The following is a 12,669-nucleotide window of genomic DNA, read 5'->3' as shown; positions in this document are numbered from 1 at the left end:
TTTATAGGGAGTGGTTTACGAAAAAATATTAAATCTATACACATAGATGTACTCCTTGAATGGGTGCAAATTTACTCGTTTTGGAATTCACAAATAGTGGCAGTAGTGGGCTCGGAAAGCTTCAATCCATCATTTTTTTGACACTGTGCCACTCTAGACAGACCCTGGTCCCCAAGGAAACAGTCATCCCAAACTTTGGTCATCTTACCCCTCCACCATTCAGCCCATCTGTACCCAGATATGCACTACTTGAATGGGTGCAAATGTATAAGTTTTTGGAATTCACAAATATTGGCAGTAGTAGGCTCAGAAAGCTTCACAAGGCTCCAGTTTCCAGGTATACCACTGGACAGCAAACACCCCAAAGTGATCGAATAAAGGCCTGCAAATAGTCTAACTAGTGTCTATCACTTGGAGTAGCATTCCAGCCCATCGGTTTTTGCCCACTGTGCCACTCTAGACAGAGGCTTATCTAAAGCAGTTCAGCACTGACCCTGATCCCCAAAGAAACAGTCCCTCCCGAACCTTGGTCATCTCACCTCACCACCCTTCAGCCCACTGTTATTTTTGGTTTGGAAATTTGAGATTTACATTCCCTTAATTTCACTGACCAAGGCACACCCCTGCCAAAGACCTCTAGAAATTCTTTCACTCTTGGAGCTACTCTGTAATACACTGAACTAAGCTATCCCTTCACCTGTATTGTATCTGCATTGAGGCCAAGGAAGGATTGTCCATCCAGGATCCCTTCTTTCCAGTTTGCATAAAAAAGTGCATGATGATGAATTGTTTGGCAGACAAAAGTGCAAATGATTTTAACTATTCAGAAAGCAAAAAACGTGCCATGTTTCTAGGATGCTACCTGTATTTGGCTCTTTCAAAAACACATGCTTCCCTTCTCATTAAGGCCTTGAAGTCACACAACCAAATATACTTGCAAGCCTATAAAAGGTTTTCATTTTTGCAAGGTAACATGTTTTGTTTTGTTTTATTTTTTAGGGTACTACCCATATTTTGAACCCATATTTTTTATTTATTAAACGTTCAAGCATAAGGTAGAACATCATAAGGTAATAAATGCATTTTTGCGCCGAAGATATATGATATTCGGTATTTTAGAAATCCCCGTCACCTAAAAATCCTTTTTCCTAATGTGCTAAGTGCATTATTAATGTAGAATGGCTTCGTAATTAAATTAATGTGACATTCTGACAGAGTTATGTGACCAGCAGAACCTTTGCTGCATTCCGTGTAAACCTGGGACTGAATTAACAGGCATCCATTTTGGATCAAACCATTGTGAGCGGTCGACATGAAAAATGAAAAAGTAAACCAACAGAAAACAGAGAGATTACTCCAAATAATACAGAGAGGAATAACTTTATTCATTAAGAATTGTAGCACGATGATCTTCAAAAATAAAATCATCCATTTTCTTAGCTGAAATGAAATTCCTGGGGGGAGAATTCTGTGTCCCAAGAAATCTGTTTTCCACCTCATCTTTCGAATGCCAGGGCGGAAAGCTCGAGGTAAAAGCCAAGATGGTAGGGATCAGATCTACATGCCCAATAACTCTTCATCTGTTAGAAAAAACAAAGTAGAACATGAAGATTACGAATTTATTGACATATAAAGGATTTTTTCTAACACAATGGGTCTGATTTGTAAGTTCTCCAGTTTCTGGGTGAAAGTCTAACTCTGGAGGAGAATCCACTAGTAGGATGTAGCCCACCATGTAATTAGGGGTGGGTGAAGTTGTCAACAAGAAGCTGTTTGAAGCAGAACATGTCTTTCGGCTGCATCATACTTTAGTTTCGCAGCTCCTGTGATCAATTTTCAGTTAGAACAAATCTCCTACAGATTAATGTTTGAGAAAAATGTAACCAAGAAGAAAATAAAAATGACACGTGACATAATCAGGAAGTGCCCAAGATTTTACTCACATGAAGAAAAATGCCTGGTCTTGCATACCATCTCTATAGAGAAGGGAATACCATAAGTTGGGTCTCCACTAGATCCAGCACTTCCTCCAGAAATCGGAGGATTTTTCCTACTACATCTACACCAAACCCTGAATCAATCCTCAGCAGCTTTGGCTCTCCCATGGTCACATGTGACTTAAAATACAATGCACTGTTCTACTAAACACACATTGGAGGGTGAGGCATTGAACCAATATTGAGTTTTTAGTAGGCTAATAGCTCCAAGTCTTGATATCTCTTAAGCGGGACTATAAAAGGATTTAGAGGTGATCATCACCAAAACTGAGTGTCTAGAGGATTGCTAAATAGAACCTAAAATCTTTAAAACAAGATGCCCAGGGGATTAGGAAAGAGAACCAGACACAAGCTAACTAAGATTAAAAGGAATAAACAGTGGGATATAGAACCCACCATCTCTATGACTGGATATCTCAAGGTCCTGCTACATGGATACTAATCTTGTCATCTCTCAAATGGGGTACATGTCCGGGGGTGGTTCCTCCTAAAGGGCGGAGGAGCATCGCACCGCCTACTGAGAGTGCAACAGGGTAAAAACAAATAAATAAAATGGCATTACCATGCAATTTTAATTTTTGTCCCCTTGCGTCGTGTACAGAGCGAGCGTGAGGGCAGGGGGCAGTGATAGTTCCTGCAATTGCAGGATAACACTGTTGCCCCTGCAGTGGGAATGTCGGATTGGCCTGCTGTCTTGCGATGGCCAGCCCGACATGAGGACTGTAGATCCAGCAATCCTAGGGCTGTGAAACAGCCATGGTATTGCTGGCACAGGCCCCAGGCCTCAAAATGAGCGCTGGGTTAGCCTGCTCCAACCAATCTTGGAGCTGCTCTCATGCTGAAAACAGCATGAGAGCAGCTCCAGGATTGGTTGTATTTGCGTCTGCTAGGCAGAAAGGAAGTCCTTTCCTTTTCTGTTTTTCGTCTTCAGGATCCCGCCAAAGACACACTGGACAGGCAGCCTTTATGGTGAGTTTAGGTGCATTGTCTCTCACCATATTTTCATGGTGCCAACCGCCACTGGTATGTGTCTTGAGCCAGAGGTATCACAAGTATACCTAAGACTGAATGTTTCAATAAACTGGCCTAGAAATATAGAGGGTGCTAGTTCTGAGATAAGGTGCCTCATGGTGTTGACCTCAGGAATGGAGCATTCCATCCCATCTACTTTTGGACTGGCAATCCTAGGGTAAACAGAGGGAAGGGGATTTATGACTTATAATTAATACAGACCAGTTTTGTAGCATATTCTTCAAACTGACCTGGTCTTGCCTTTGTTTACAGGTGTTCCTGTGAATTTAACTGCATTCATTTTAGCACGTTTGAAAGGATTTCTGTGGACGGTCACATGCTTTGATTTCGAGGAGACCCAATCACTGTGCCCGCTCCTGATATTGCTGCATCTATCCACCTGAACTTGACCCTTCCCATCACAAGACATCAGGCCTACAACTGTTTGGGCCAGTTGAAGTGAGCCAGAGAATTGCAGTTCTGCAACAGGGTATTTTATCCCTTCCCCCGTTTGTTTGACTGCCAGTTAGATCCATTGCTTAAGTGGCTGTTTTGTATTTTCTGTGTTTGGTTTAGTGCTTTGCTGTCATTGTTAACATTGCAAGTGAGAGAGCGCAAACTGACCTAAATGTATGAGTGCATCACACTTACCCGTAGTAAGCACAAATCATGAGGAGAAATGCCATGAGTGCTAGTAGTATCTGAAATTATATTCTGAATGTATAGCTAATGTAGAGATTTAAGTAGAAGTGGAACTAATACAGAAATGTGTGACACTATATGATTTTATTAGATGTGATTATTCCTGAATCCATGTCGTGTAGCTGCTAAAATGTAAGATAGCATGTGGTTAAACGCAGAATGTGGTAGGCCTCAGGGCCAGAGCTAGAAGGGAAGGGGAAGGTGTTTCTTTTCACGACATAGATTGCACTAATGTTTTGGTCATTGCATTAATGGGCCATGATGTATAGATGTGTTTACTGAATAATAGAATAAGAGTATTAACATGCTTTAATTAATGAAGAAGTTGAATGCTATAATTATTATGAGAAATGCTGTAGGCCTGAAATGTTTTAACATTGATTTACACGTACTGGTCTGGGCCGAGAAATGTTGCGAAACTTTTTGGAAGTCTATGAGAGTTGGGATCTTGGCTGCAGATGTCTGTCTGCAAGAGAAAAGGGGGGATCCAATTATAAATAATATGAATAGAGGTCTGTTCAGAAGACGGCCCAGACATGGAGGAGGGTTCCGGAATGTTTTAAGGGGTATCAGCGGGCCGGAGAAGAGTCTGAGAAGCAAGGTCAACTCCAACGTATGAGGCCCAATACAAAGCAGCATGGAAAAAGCCAGAAGCTACACCACGTGAGGGGCGTCTCACGAGGGGCGTCTCAAATGTTGTTGACTGTTTTGTATTAGGGACAGCACCCCTGGGTGGAGTTAGAGCAGATGCCTGAGGACCCTTTAGAGAGCGGATGGGTAGGCAGAGAGGGGTCATGACTGGAGAACTATAGGTTTTCACCAAGAGACTAAGAGTGAGTGACTTCCCTTGGGGGTCATTCACTGCTGACACCTTTTGTTAGGTTGAGACTTGGTTAAGTAGGGATACCATCTAGAGCAGGGTAGGGACAGCCTAACCTGTGTGTTTTCCTCCAACTTAAATGAAGGAGAGATCTCAATATGCGTCAATGCTGATAGCTTTATTATTCTTAGAACTTGTGCTGGTAATTTCCGTTGCTCGTCTGAGGGCTTTCAGAGAGCACATGTATGTAGTTGGACCTGTGTATCTCGTGAATCTCATTCTGAGATGCCTGTATTTGCAGCTTATCCTAACCTTACAATAAACTTTTGAAAGCTAGAAGTTGTTTGTGATCTTTTGGAGCGGAGTCCTTTATTGGGTGAACTAACTTGGTAAGAGATGCACTTTCTTCCCTCAATGACAGGCAACAAAGGTTCAGTCGACCAGATCGGGGTTTAGATCAATAGTGATAAGGTATCGATCAAAATCTCGCCCTTCCAGTTGGTAGCTATAGAGGATGGTTGCCTTCTTGAGGACGGTGACCTAGGCCAGGTTAGCTTACCCCAAGGCCCCTAGAGATCGATGATCGGAAGAATCGCCCGCCGAAGAAGATCCGGATGACGTGAGACAGAAAAAGCAGCAGTATCGGTCGAGAGTGAGTATAAAGGGTCATGCGTGTTAGATTGCGGTGTTTTTGTATTGTATCTATGTTGTAATGTCTGGCGGAGTTGAATGTCTGTAGAGTGACTGTGGAACAGGTTGTGAGCGCGCGCAACCGGTGGAAATCTTAAGTTCAAGGAGAGCTTAAGTGGTTCGGGTGTATCGGACACCCAGAGTAATTGTCAACTAGTGTGAAGGGGGTCATGAGGTACCATTGATCACCCGAAAGACCGAGATAGGGGGAACGTAAGAGTGAGTGCGTGAGTAACGGACGCTGGTCGGAGGTTACTGTGTGTGTAAGCAACCTATCAGAGAGACGATAGACATTTCGTCAGTTGTGTTGACAATTACATATAGACTGTGGACGTACAGTCGAGGGAAGTGACCGCTTGGTCGGAAGTAGTCATTTTTCGGTGTATGAATGGGACGCATGCATGACCGGGAGACGAGTTGAGAAAGGAGGGGTGCTGCTGCGAAACGGAGAAAAGTGACGTCAGGAAGTGTCGCGCTGTGATTGGCCGACCGGAGAAAGACCGCGCTGTGATAGGCCAGCTAGCAAAGACGTCAGAAAGTGTCGAGCTGGGATTGGCCGACCGGAGAAAGACCGCGCTGCGATAGGCCAAGTTAGCAAAGCCGCGCTAGGATTGGTGGATTGTCATTAGGAAGTAAACAGAGTAGCGAGGCTGGATATTGTGCGTATAATTATGAAGTGTTTTAAATGGCTGAGAGCGGCGTTTAAAAAAGAGAAGCGGGGATCGGATGAAGGGGAAGAAGCCCCGCCGGAGGGTACGCCGGCTCGTTACATGGCAGTGAATGTTGGGCTGCATACGATCCTTTGGATAACAGAGTGGAGTAAGATTACGGAAGGAAATGAGGAACTGACGTTCCCGAAGTACGGGACGTTCAGATTAGAGGTGTTACATCGATTAAAATCAGTCATGACCTCAATGAGACCCTTGCCTAGACCGACCCAGTTTGAAGCCCTTGATGCATGGATTAGGGCAGCGCATGTAAAGAATATGAACAGACGACAAGAAAGGGTGAAACGATCGGTAAGGGCAGTGCAGGATGCCAGATGGGATGCGGATGCTAAAAGATGGAGAGTGCATAACATGGAAGTCAATAAACTGTACCCAGTGTTAGAGGTGCCCGGAAATAAAAGCCCCCTAGAAGAAGATGATGAGAGCGAAACAGAGGACAGCCTGATAAACAGATTATTGACAGACAGGCCACCCCCGTATAATAGAGCAGGGGGAGAGGTCGAGCATAGTGAAAGAGAAAAGGGGGGCAATGCAGGAGAGCATGGACCGCTTCCCAGTTCAGAGTGGGATCCTGAGGCAAAGAAAGAGCTGTCCCAGCCTAGTCAGGTGCAACAGGTAGTCGGGAGGTTTGTGGTACAAAGAGCGCCGGAAACGGAGTGCGCCACATCCTACGCATTACCAGATGCACTACAGGTACCTGTTACCATAGGTCCTATAATATCGATATATGACCCAGAGAGAGCAAGAGGGGAAGAACGGGTACGGAAGGACGGAGAAAGAGCAGAGACGGCAAGGAGGAACGATACGATCAATTTCCCAAGTCAGATGCCGATACCAAGAGAGTGGAGCACCCCGGTGCACACAGCAGGGGATCCAGGAGGGGATCCTGGGGGCCCTAGATGGCCAGTGGATATGAGGGGATCTGGACGAAAATCCTTTCAAGAGCTAAATGAGTACATGAAGAAGTGGGATGAGGCAGTGGAGGCTCACAAGAGCATCATAGCTGCGGAAGCTGAAAGGGAAAGTCAGGACAGCAGAGCTCGGACTCACTGCGGGGCTGGGGAGAGCAGCCCGGAGTGGGACTGGAGAGAGAGAGATAGTAGGGGAGTCACCCATTGGGCCCGGAGTGGAGATAGAACGGACCTGGAAAACGGGGGCCCCGGGAGTGGAGGGGTGGCGCGCCCAACACTCAGTGAAGGGGAGAGGAGAACGCAAGAGTACAGAAACAGCTTTAAGTGTACCCACTGTGTGCCCGGCACCAGAGAACTGAATGGGAGTTGTGAGAGGTCGCACCATAGTCCCTGTGATGACGGACACGAGCGCAGCCCAGGGAATATGGGGAACCAGGAAGGATCGTATCGGATACTGAGCGATACTAGGCAAAGGGAGAGTAGCGACCAGAGGGAAAATAACAGAGAGGCGTACGGTGAAAGGAGAGAAGAAGGAGAGAGTGGGCAGAGCAAGAGTGGGGGTAACAGGCCCGTGTTCCATCACCTTCCAAGATCGGATGGCCGAGCATGGGACCTGGAGAGATGGGAGCAAGGGAGAGCACTCATTAACTCTCCCGAGCCCAAACGTAGAGCTCGGAGTTGGGATGGTAGGGAGACCAGTGAGCCCCCTTCGAAAGACATATTGCGAGCTGAGATAAAAGCCAAGAGACTCGATGTCGCCAGCTTAAGGTCAGACCTGGATGACATGGTAGATGGTACCCTGCCTTTAGAGAGAATGGAAATGTATGAGCAGGATGAAATACTGTATATGGCAAAGGACATCACTCGAAAGGCGAGAGCAATCCATGAGAAGTTAGTCGAATTAGCAGGCAAATATATGGTGGACCTGTCAAGAACCAAAGCATTACAGGGTAACCACAGGCTACATTACACAGATCGAGACCTAGATGAGAGGAGAACGATCGGGCTGAAAACGCACATAAGGGAACTGATCACTGGAATAAGGACATGGAGGGCACTAGATAAGTGGGAAGAGAGGTGGTCCAAGAAAGGGACCGTCAGGAGAAGCACGCTTGGTACGACACCGGGAAGGCTGCAGGGAATGGGAGCATACCCTTTGCGTGAAGTCGCAAATGGGAATTATGTGCATGTCCCTTGGAGTAGGGGAGATTTAGCTGCTTTTACCACCTCCTTCCCCAAATTGCGGGAAAACCCAGTGGAGTGGTACAAGCAAGTTGAGAGATTTGTAAAAATCTCAAAGGTCCTATGGATAGATCTGAACACGCTGTTTGACATTGTAGTACCAGGAGATCTGTGGACAGCATGCAAGGTTAGCGCTGAGTGGCCCACAACGGAGCCGGAGAGAGATGCTAAGACTAATGGGCCGTCCGAGATTGTGATGGCAAAATTCGAGAGAGTGATGACTTGGCTGAAAGAGAAAGTGCCAATGCAAGACATAGATTGGGTCAGAATAGACCGAACTAGACAGGAACCCAAAGAGACAGTCCACGAATATTACGAGAGATTGCTGAAGGCGTTTAAACAGTATAGCGGTCTGGATGTAATGGATCCAAAAGACATAGGGCAATTTGTGTCCAAGTTCGTCCTGGGACTGAGACCGGATATTAGTTTAATGATTCAGCAACACTTGATTTGTTGGCAAAATAAACCCCTAGACGAAATACTGAGATATGCCAGGTACTGCTGTGATGAGATAGACTCCAAGGCTAAGAAACTAAAAGAAAACTTGATGGTGGTACAGATGCAGGCAGCAGGGAAGGGGGGACAGCAGCAACAGCAGCAAGGAACAGGTACAGGAGGAAAGAAGCAGTACAGTCAGAACAAGGGCAATGAGGAGAGTTCCACCTTTAGACCCAGAATAGACATAGCTGCCTTGAAGAAAACGACTAGGTGCCACCAGTGTAACGAGGTGGGACATTGGAAACGCGAGTGTCCCTACAATGTAGAGATAGGAGAACAAGAGATAGAGGAGGAAGAGGTCCAGAGCGCGCCTACAAGAGGGGTGACGCCATACCAGGGAAAGGTGCTCAAAGGGGGGGGGGCTCCTCCCCGAGCCCAGTTCCCGCAACCTCCCCGAGTAGGGACTATGGGTAAGACTTATAGACAGATGCCCCTGTTTGTAGGAGGAGAAGAGTGCTATTATGTGGACCCATTAACCGGACAGAGAGTGGAAAGGGAAGACTGCACCCTCGGGGCAGCCTTGGAGGTGGACCAGAGGGGACCCTATGTCGAAGCAGAAGTAGCAGGGTGCCCCACGACATTTCTGGTGGACACAGGAGCCACTAGATCCACGATCAGATCAGCTGCGGTTCCAGACCTGCCCATGTCTGGAGAGACCATACAAGTGGTGGGGGTCGCAAACAGGAGAATAACCAGCCAATTGACAGAACCGGTACAGGTGAAAATAGGGAAGTACAGCGATGAGCACCAGTTTGTGGTTTGCGATTCAAGTCCTGTGTGTCTGCTAGGCAGAGACCTGTTGTGTAAATTGAATTGTACAATATACTGTACACCTCAGGGAGTGGAGGTATTGACCAATGATGATGACGCAGACTTCAAAGTTGCAAACTCAAGAATATGCGTGGAGCTGTACCCTACGTTGACAGTAGATGAGCTCCCCTGGGACTTGAGAGAGACAGTGGCACCAGAAGTATGGGACTTCACTGGGGAAGAGATTGGATTGGTCAAAGGGGTGGACCCAGTGAAAATTGTAGTGAAACCACATGCTGAGTTCCCAAGAACACCCCAATATAAATTGACTCCAGAAACGATTGCAGGCATAAAACCCGTGATCGAGTCCATGATTAAACAGGGAATACTGAAAGAAATCGTGGGTAGTCCATGCAACTCCCCGATTATGGGTCTGCAGAAACCAAATGGGAAATTCCGGATAGTGCAGGACCTCCGAAAGATTAATAACATAGTCGTTTCGTGTTGTCCAGTGGTACCGAATCCATCAGTGATACTGTTTCAGATTCCATTCCAAGCTGAGTGGTTCACTGTGATTGATCTTTGTCAGGCTTTCTTTTCGATCCCTCTGGACGAAGAAAGCCATTTTCTTTTCGCATTTAAGCTGGAGGGTCGCGTCCTAACATGGTGTCGTATTCCTCAGGGGTATACAGAAAGCCCATCGATCTTCAACCAGCTTTTGAAGAAAAATCTTGAAAGTCTAGTGCTGCCCCAGAAGTCAGTTCTGGTCCAGTACATAGACGACCTCCTCGTGGCGTCAGAAACAGAAGAAGCTTGCAGGGAGGACTCCATTGCTTTGTTAAATCACCTAGCTGCCAATGGGCACAAGGTGTCCCCGGGAAAGTTGCAGTACTGCCTGACAGAAGTGCAGTACTTGGGACACCGAATAGAGAAAGGCAAACGAAAGGTGTCACCAGACAGGATAGAGGCGATCATGAAAATGAATGCGCCTAGGACACAGAGAGAGGTCAGGATGTTCCTAGGGATGGTGGGTTATTGCCGACAGTGGATCGCGAACTTTTCACTGAAAGCAAAGCCCTTGCAAAAACTGACGCATAAGGAGGTGAGCGATCCGGTACCATGGGACAAAGACTGTTTGATGGCATTCCTACAGCTGCGAGAGGACCTGTGTCGTGCTCCGGCATTGGGAATGCCTGATTACAATAAACCATTTTTGCTTTACTGTTGTGAGAGAGAAGGTTGCGCGTTGTCTGTGTTAGTCCAAATCCATGGGAATGCCCGTAGACCAGTTGCTTATTTCTCGGCTACTTTAGACCCAGTAGCCGCAGCGTTGCCCGGATGTCTCAAATCCGTTGCTGCAACGGGTGTCAGCATTGAGAGATGTGAAAATATCGTCATGGGGCACCCGTTAGAGGTGTGCGTGCCCCATTCTGTTGAACTGTTGATGACCAGGACCAAAACACAGCATCTGACCAACAGCAGGCTCACGCGCTATGAGCAAGTTATTCTTGCTGCAGAGAATGTGACCCTCAGGAGATGCTCTGTTTTGAACCCTGCCACCTTGATGCCACTCCCAAATGATATCGAGGATGATGATGAATGTACAGACCATGACTGCCTCGATGTGACTGAACTATGCACCAAACCCAGACCCGACATCGTAGATGAGCCACTGACCGACCCAGACGAAATTTTCTTTGTCGATGGCTCATGTGTAAGAGACGAAGTTGGGCAGTTGAGAGCAGCTTACGCTGTTTGTACAATTACTGGAGTTGTAGAAGCTGGGTGCCTGGAAGGAGTACACTCCGCTCAGGTAGCCGAGATTATTGCCTTGACACGTGCTTGCTTGGCAAGCAATCAAATTCGAGTCACCATATACACCGACAGCCAATATGGTTATGGGGTGGTTCATGATTACGGGCAGTTATGGTCTCAAAGAGGGTTCATGACCTCTTCAGGCTCTCCCATTCGCAATGGAGAGTTTGTGCGCCTGTTGTTAGAGGCGTTGCAATGTCCAGCAGGTATCGCAGTTGTAAAGTGCACCGCACATACCAGAAATGTGGACTTCGTCTCGCAAGGCAATAGATATGCCGACGAAGTCGCGCGGTACTGCGCGGAACAAGGGTACTCTTTCACAGAGGTGGAAGTGGGTGGAATAAATGTAAGGACTGAATTAGCCATGATATTGGAAACTGTTGATACTTGGGACGAACTGACAACCATGCAAGAAAATGCTCCTGATTTTGAAAAAGAAACATGGGAAAAGGCAGGATGTGTAGTGGGTGAGTCCCATTTTTGGGTCTCAGCAGATGGTAGAGCAGTGTTGCCCAATGAGATGGTGAGCCCAATGGCCAGACACATACATGGTCCCGTACACCTAGGGAGAGACGCTATGCTGAGAGTGTTTAGACAGACCTGGTACAATCCTAAGTTTAGAATAGCAGCAGAAGCAGTGTGCCAGCGTTGTGTGACCTGTCAGCAGCTGAACGTAGGGAAAAGAACACCAGTTGCACTAAGCCACATAGGAAGGTCTGGAGGTCCATTCAATCGAATGCAGATAGATTTCATTGAAATGCCGAGGTGCAACCGCCTCCGCTATGTCCTGGTGGTTGTTTGTGTATTCTCCAGATGGGTTGAGGCATACCCTACACGTAGGTGCGACACCCTCACAGTGGCCAAGTTACTGCTTAGGGAACTCATTCCGCGCTTCGGGGTGCCGGCCTCTTTGGAATCAGATAGGGGAACGCATTTCAACAGCGAGCTTGTGAAGATGATTTGTGCGGCTCTGAACATAGATCAGAAATTGCATTGCAGTTACCGACCAGAAGCCTCAGGAATTGTGGAGCAGATCAATGGCACGATCAAAGCCAGAATTGCAAAAGTGTGTTCCTCAACGACCCTGAGTTGGCCTGACGCCCTGCCATTGGTCCTCATGAGCCTTCGTAGTACCCCAGACAGAAGAACGGGGTTGTCACCACATGAGGTGTTAATGGGGAGAGCAATGAGGCTGCCATCTGTCCCAACTACTGCACTGTTAAATATCACAGATGATATGATCCTGGACTATTGTAAGGGGCTGTCTGACGCCATTCATTCTGTGTCCCTTCAGGTGCAGGCTGCCGAGGTTCCATCGTGCCAGGGCCCGTGCCATGACCTGTATCCTGGGGACTGGGTCCTGGTGAAAAAACATGTGAGAAGAAGCTGCCTGGATGTTCGTTGGCGTGGGCCCTTCCAGATCATCCTGATCGCGAACACGGCTGTGAAGGTGGGAGGCCTGCCCAATTGGATCCACGCGTCACATACGCGAAGGGTTCCAGCAC

General features: G+C 47.1%; 1 protein-coding gene across 1 annotated transcript in view; it reads right to left on the bottom strand.

Moving 5' to 3' along the window:
- Nucleotides 1-1,364: 1,364 nt before the first annotated feature.
- The window catches only part of LOC144754379 (protein AMBP-like), a 49,757-nt gene continuing 38,452 nt past the window's right edge, over nt 1,365-12,669 (bottom strand). Inside the window, exon 10 of the mRNA XM_078642087.1 lies at nt 1,365-1,580. Coding sequence (XP_078498213.1) covers nt 1,558-1,580 — 23 coding nt within the window. The 3' untranslated portion in view covers nt 1,365-1,557. The remainder of the gene's footprint in view (nt 1,581-12,669) is intronic.

Source organism: Lissotriton helveticus, chromosome 5_1 (genome assembly GCF_964261635.1).
Source record: "Lissotriton helveticus chromosome 5_1, aLisHel1.1, whole genome shotgun sequence".
Classification (NCBI taxonomy): Eukaryota; Metazoa; Chordata; class Amphibia; order Caudata; family Salamandridae; genus Lissotriton; species Lissotriton helveticus.
This window is presented reverse-complemented; position numbering and strand designations above follow the sequence as displayed.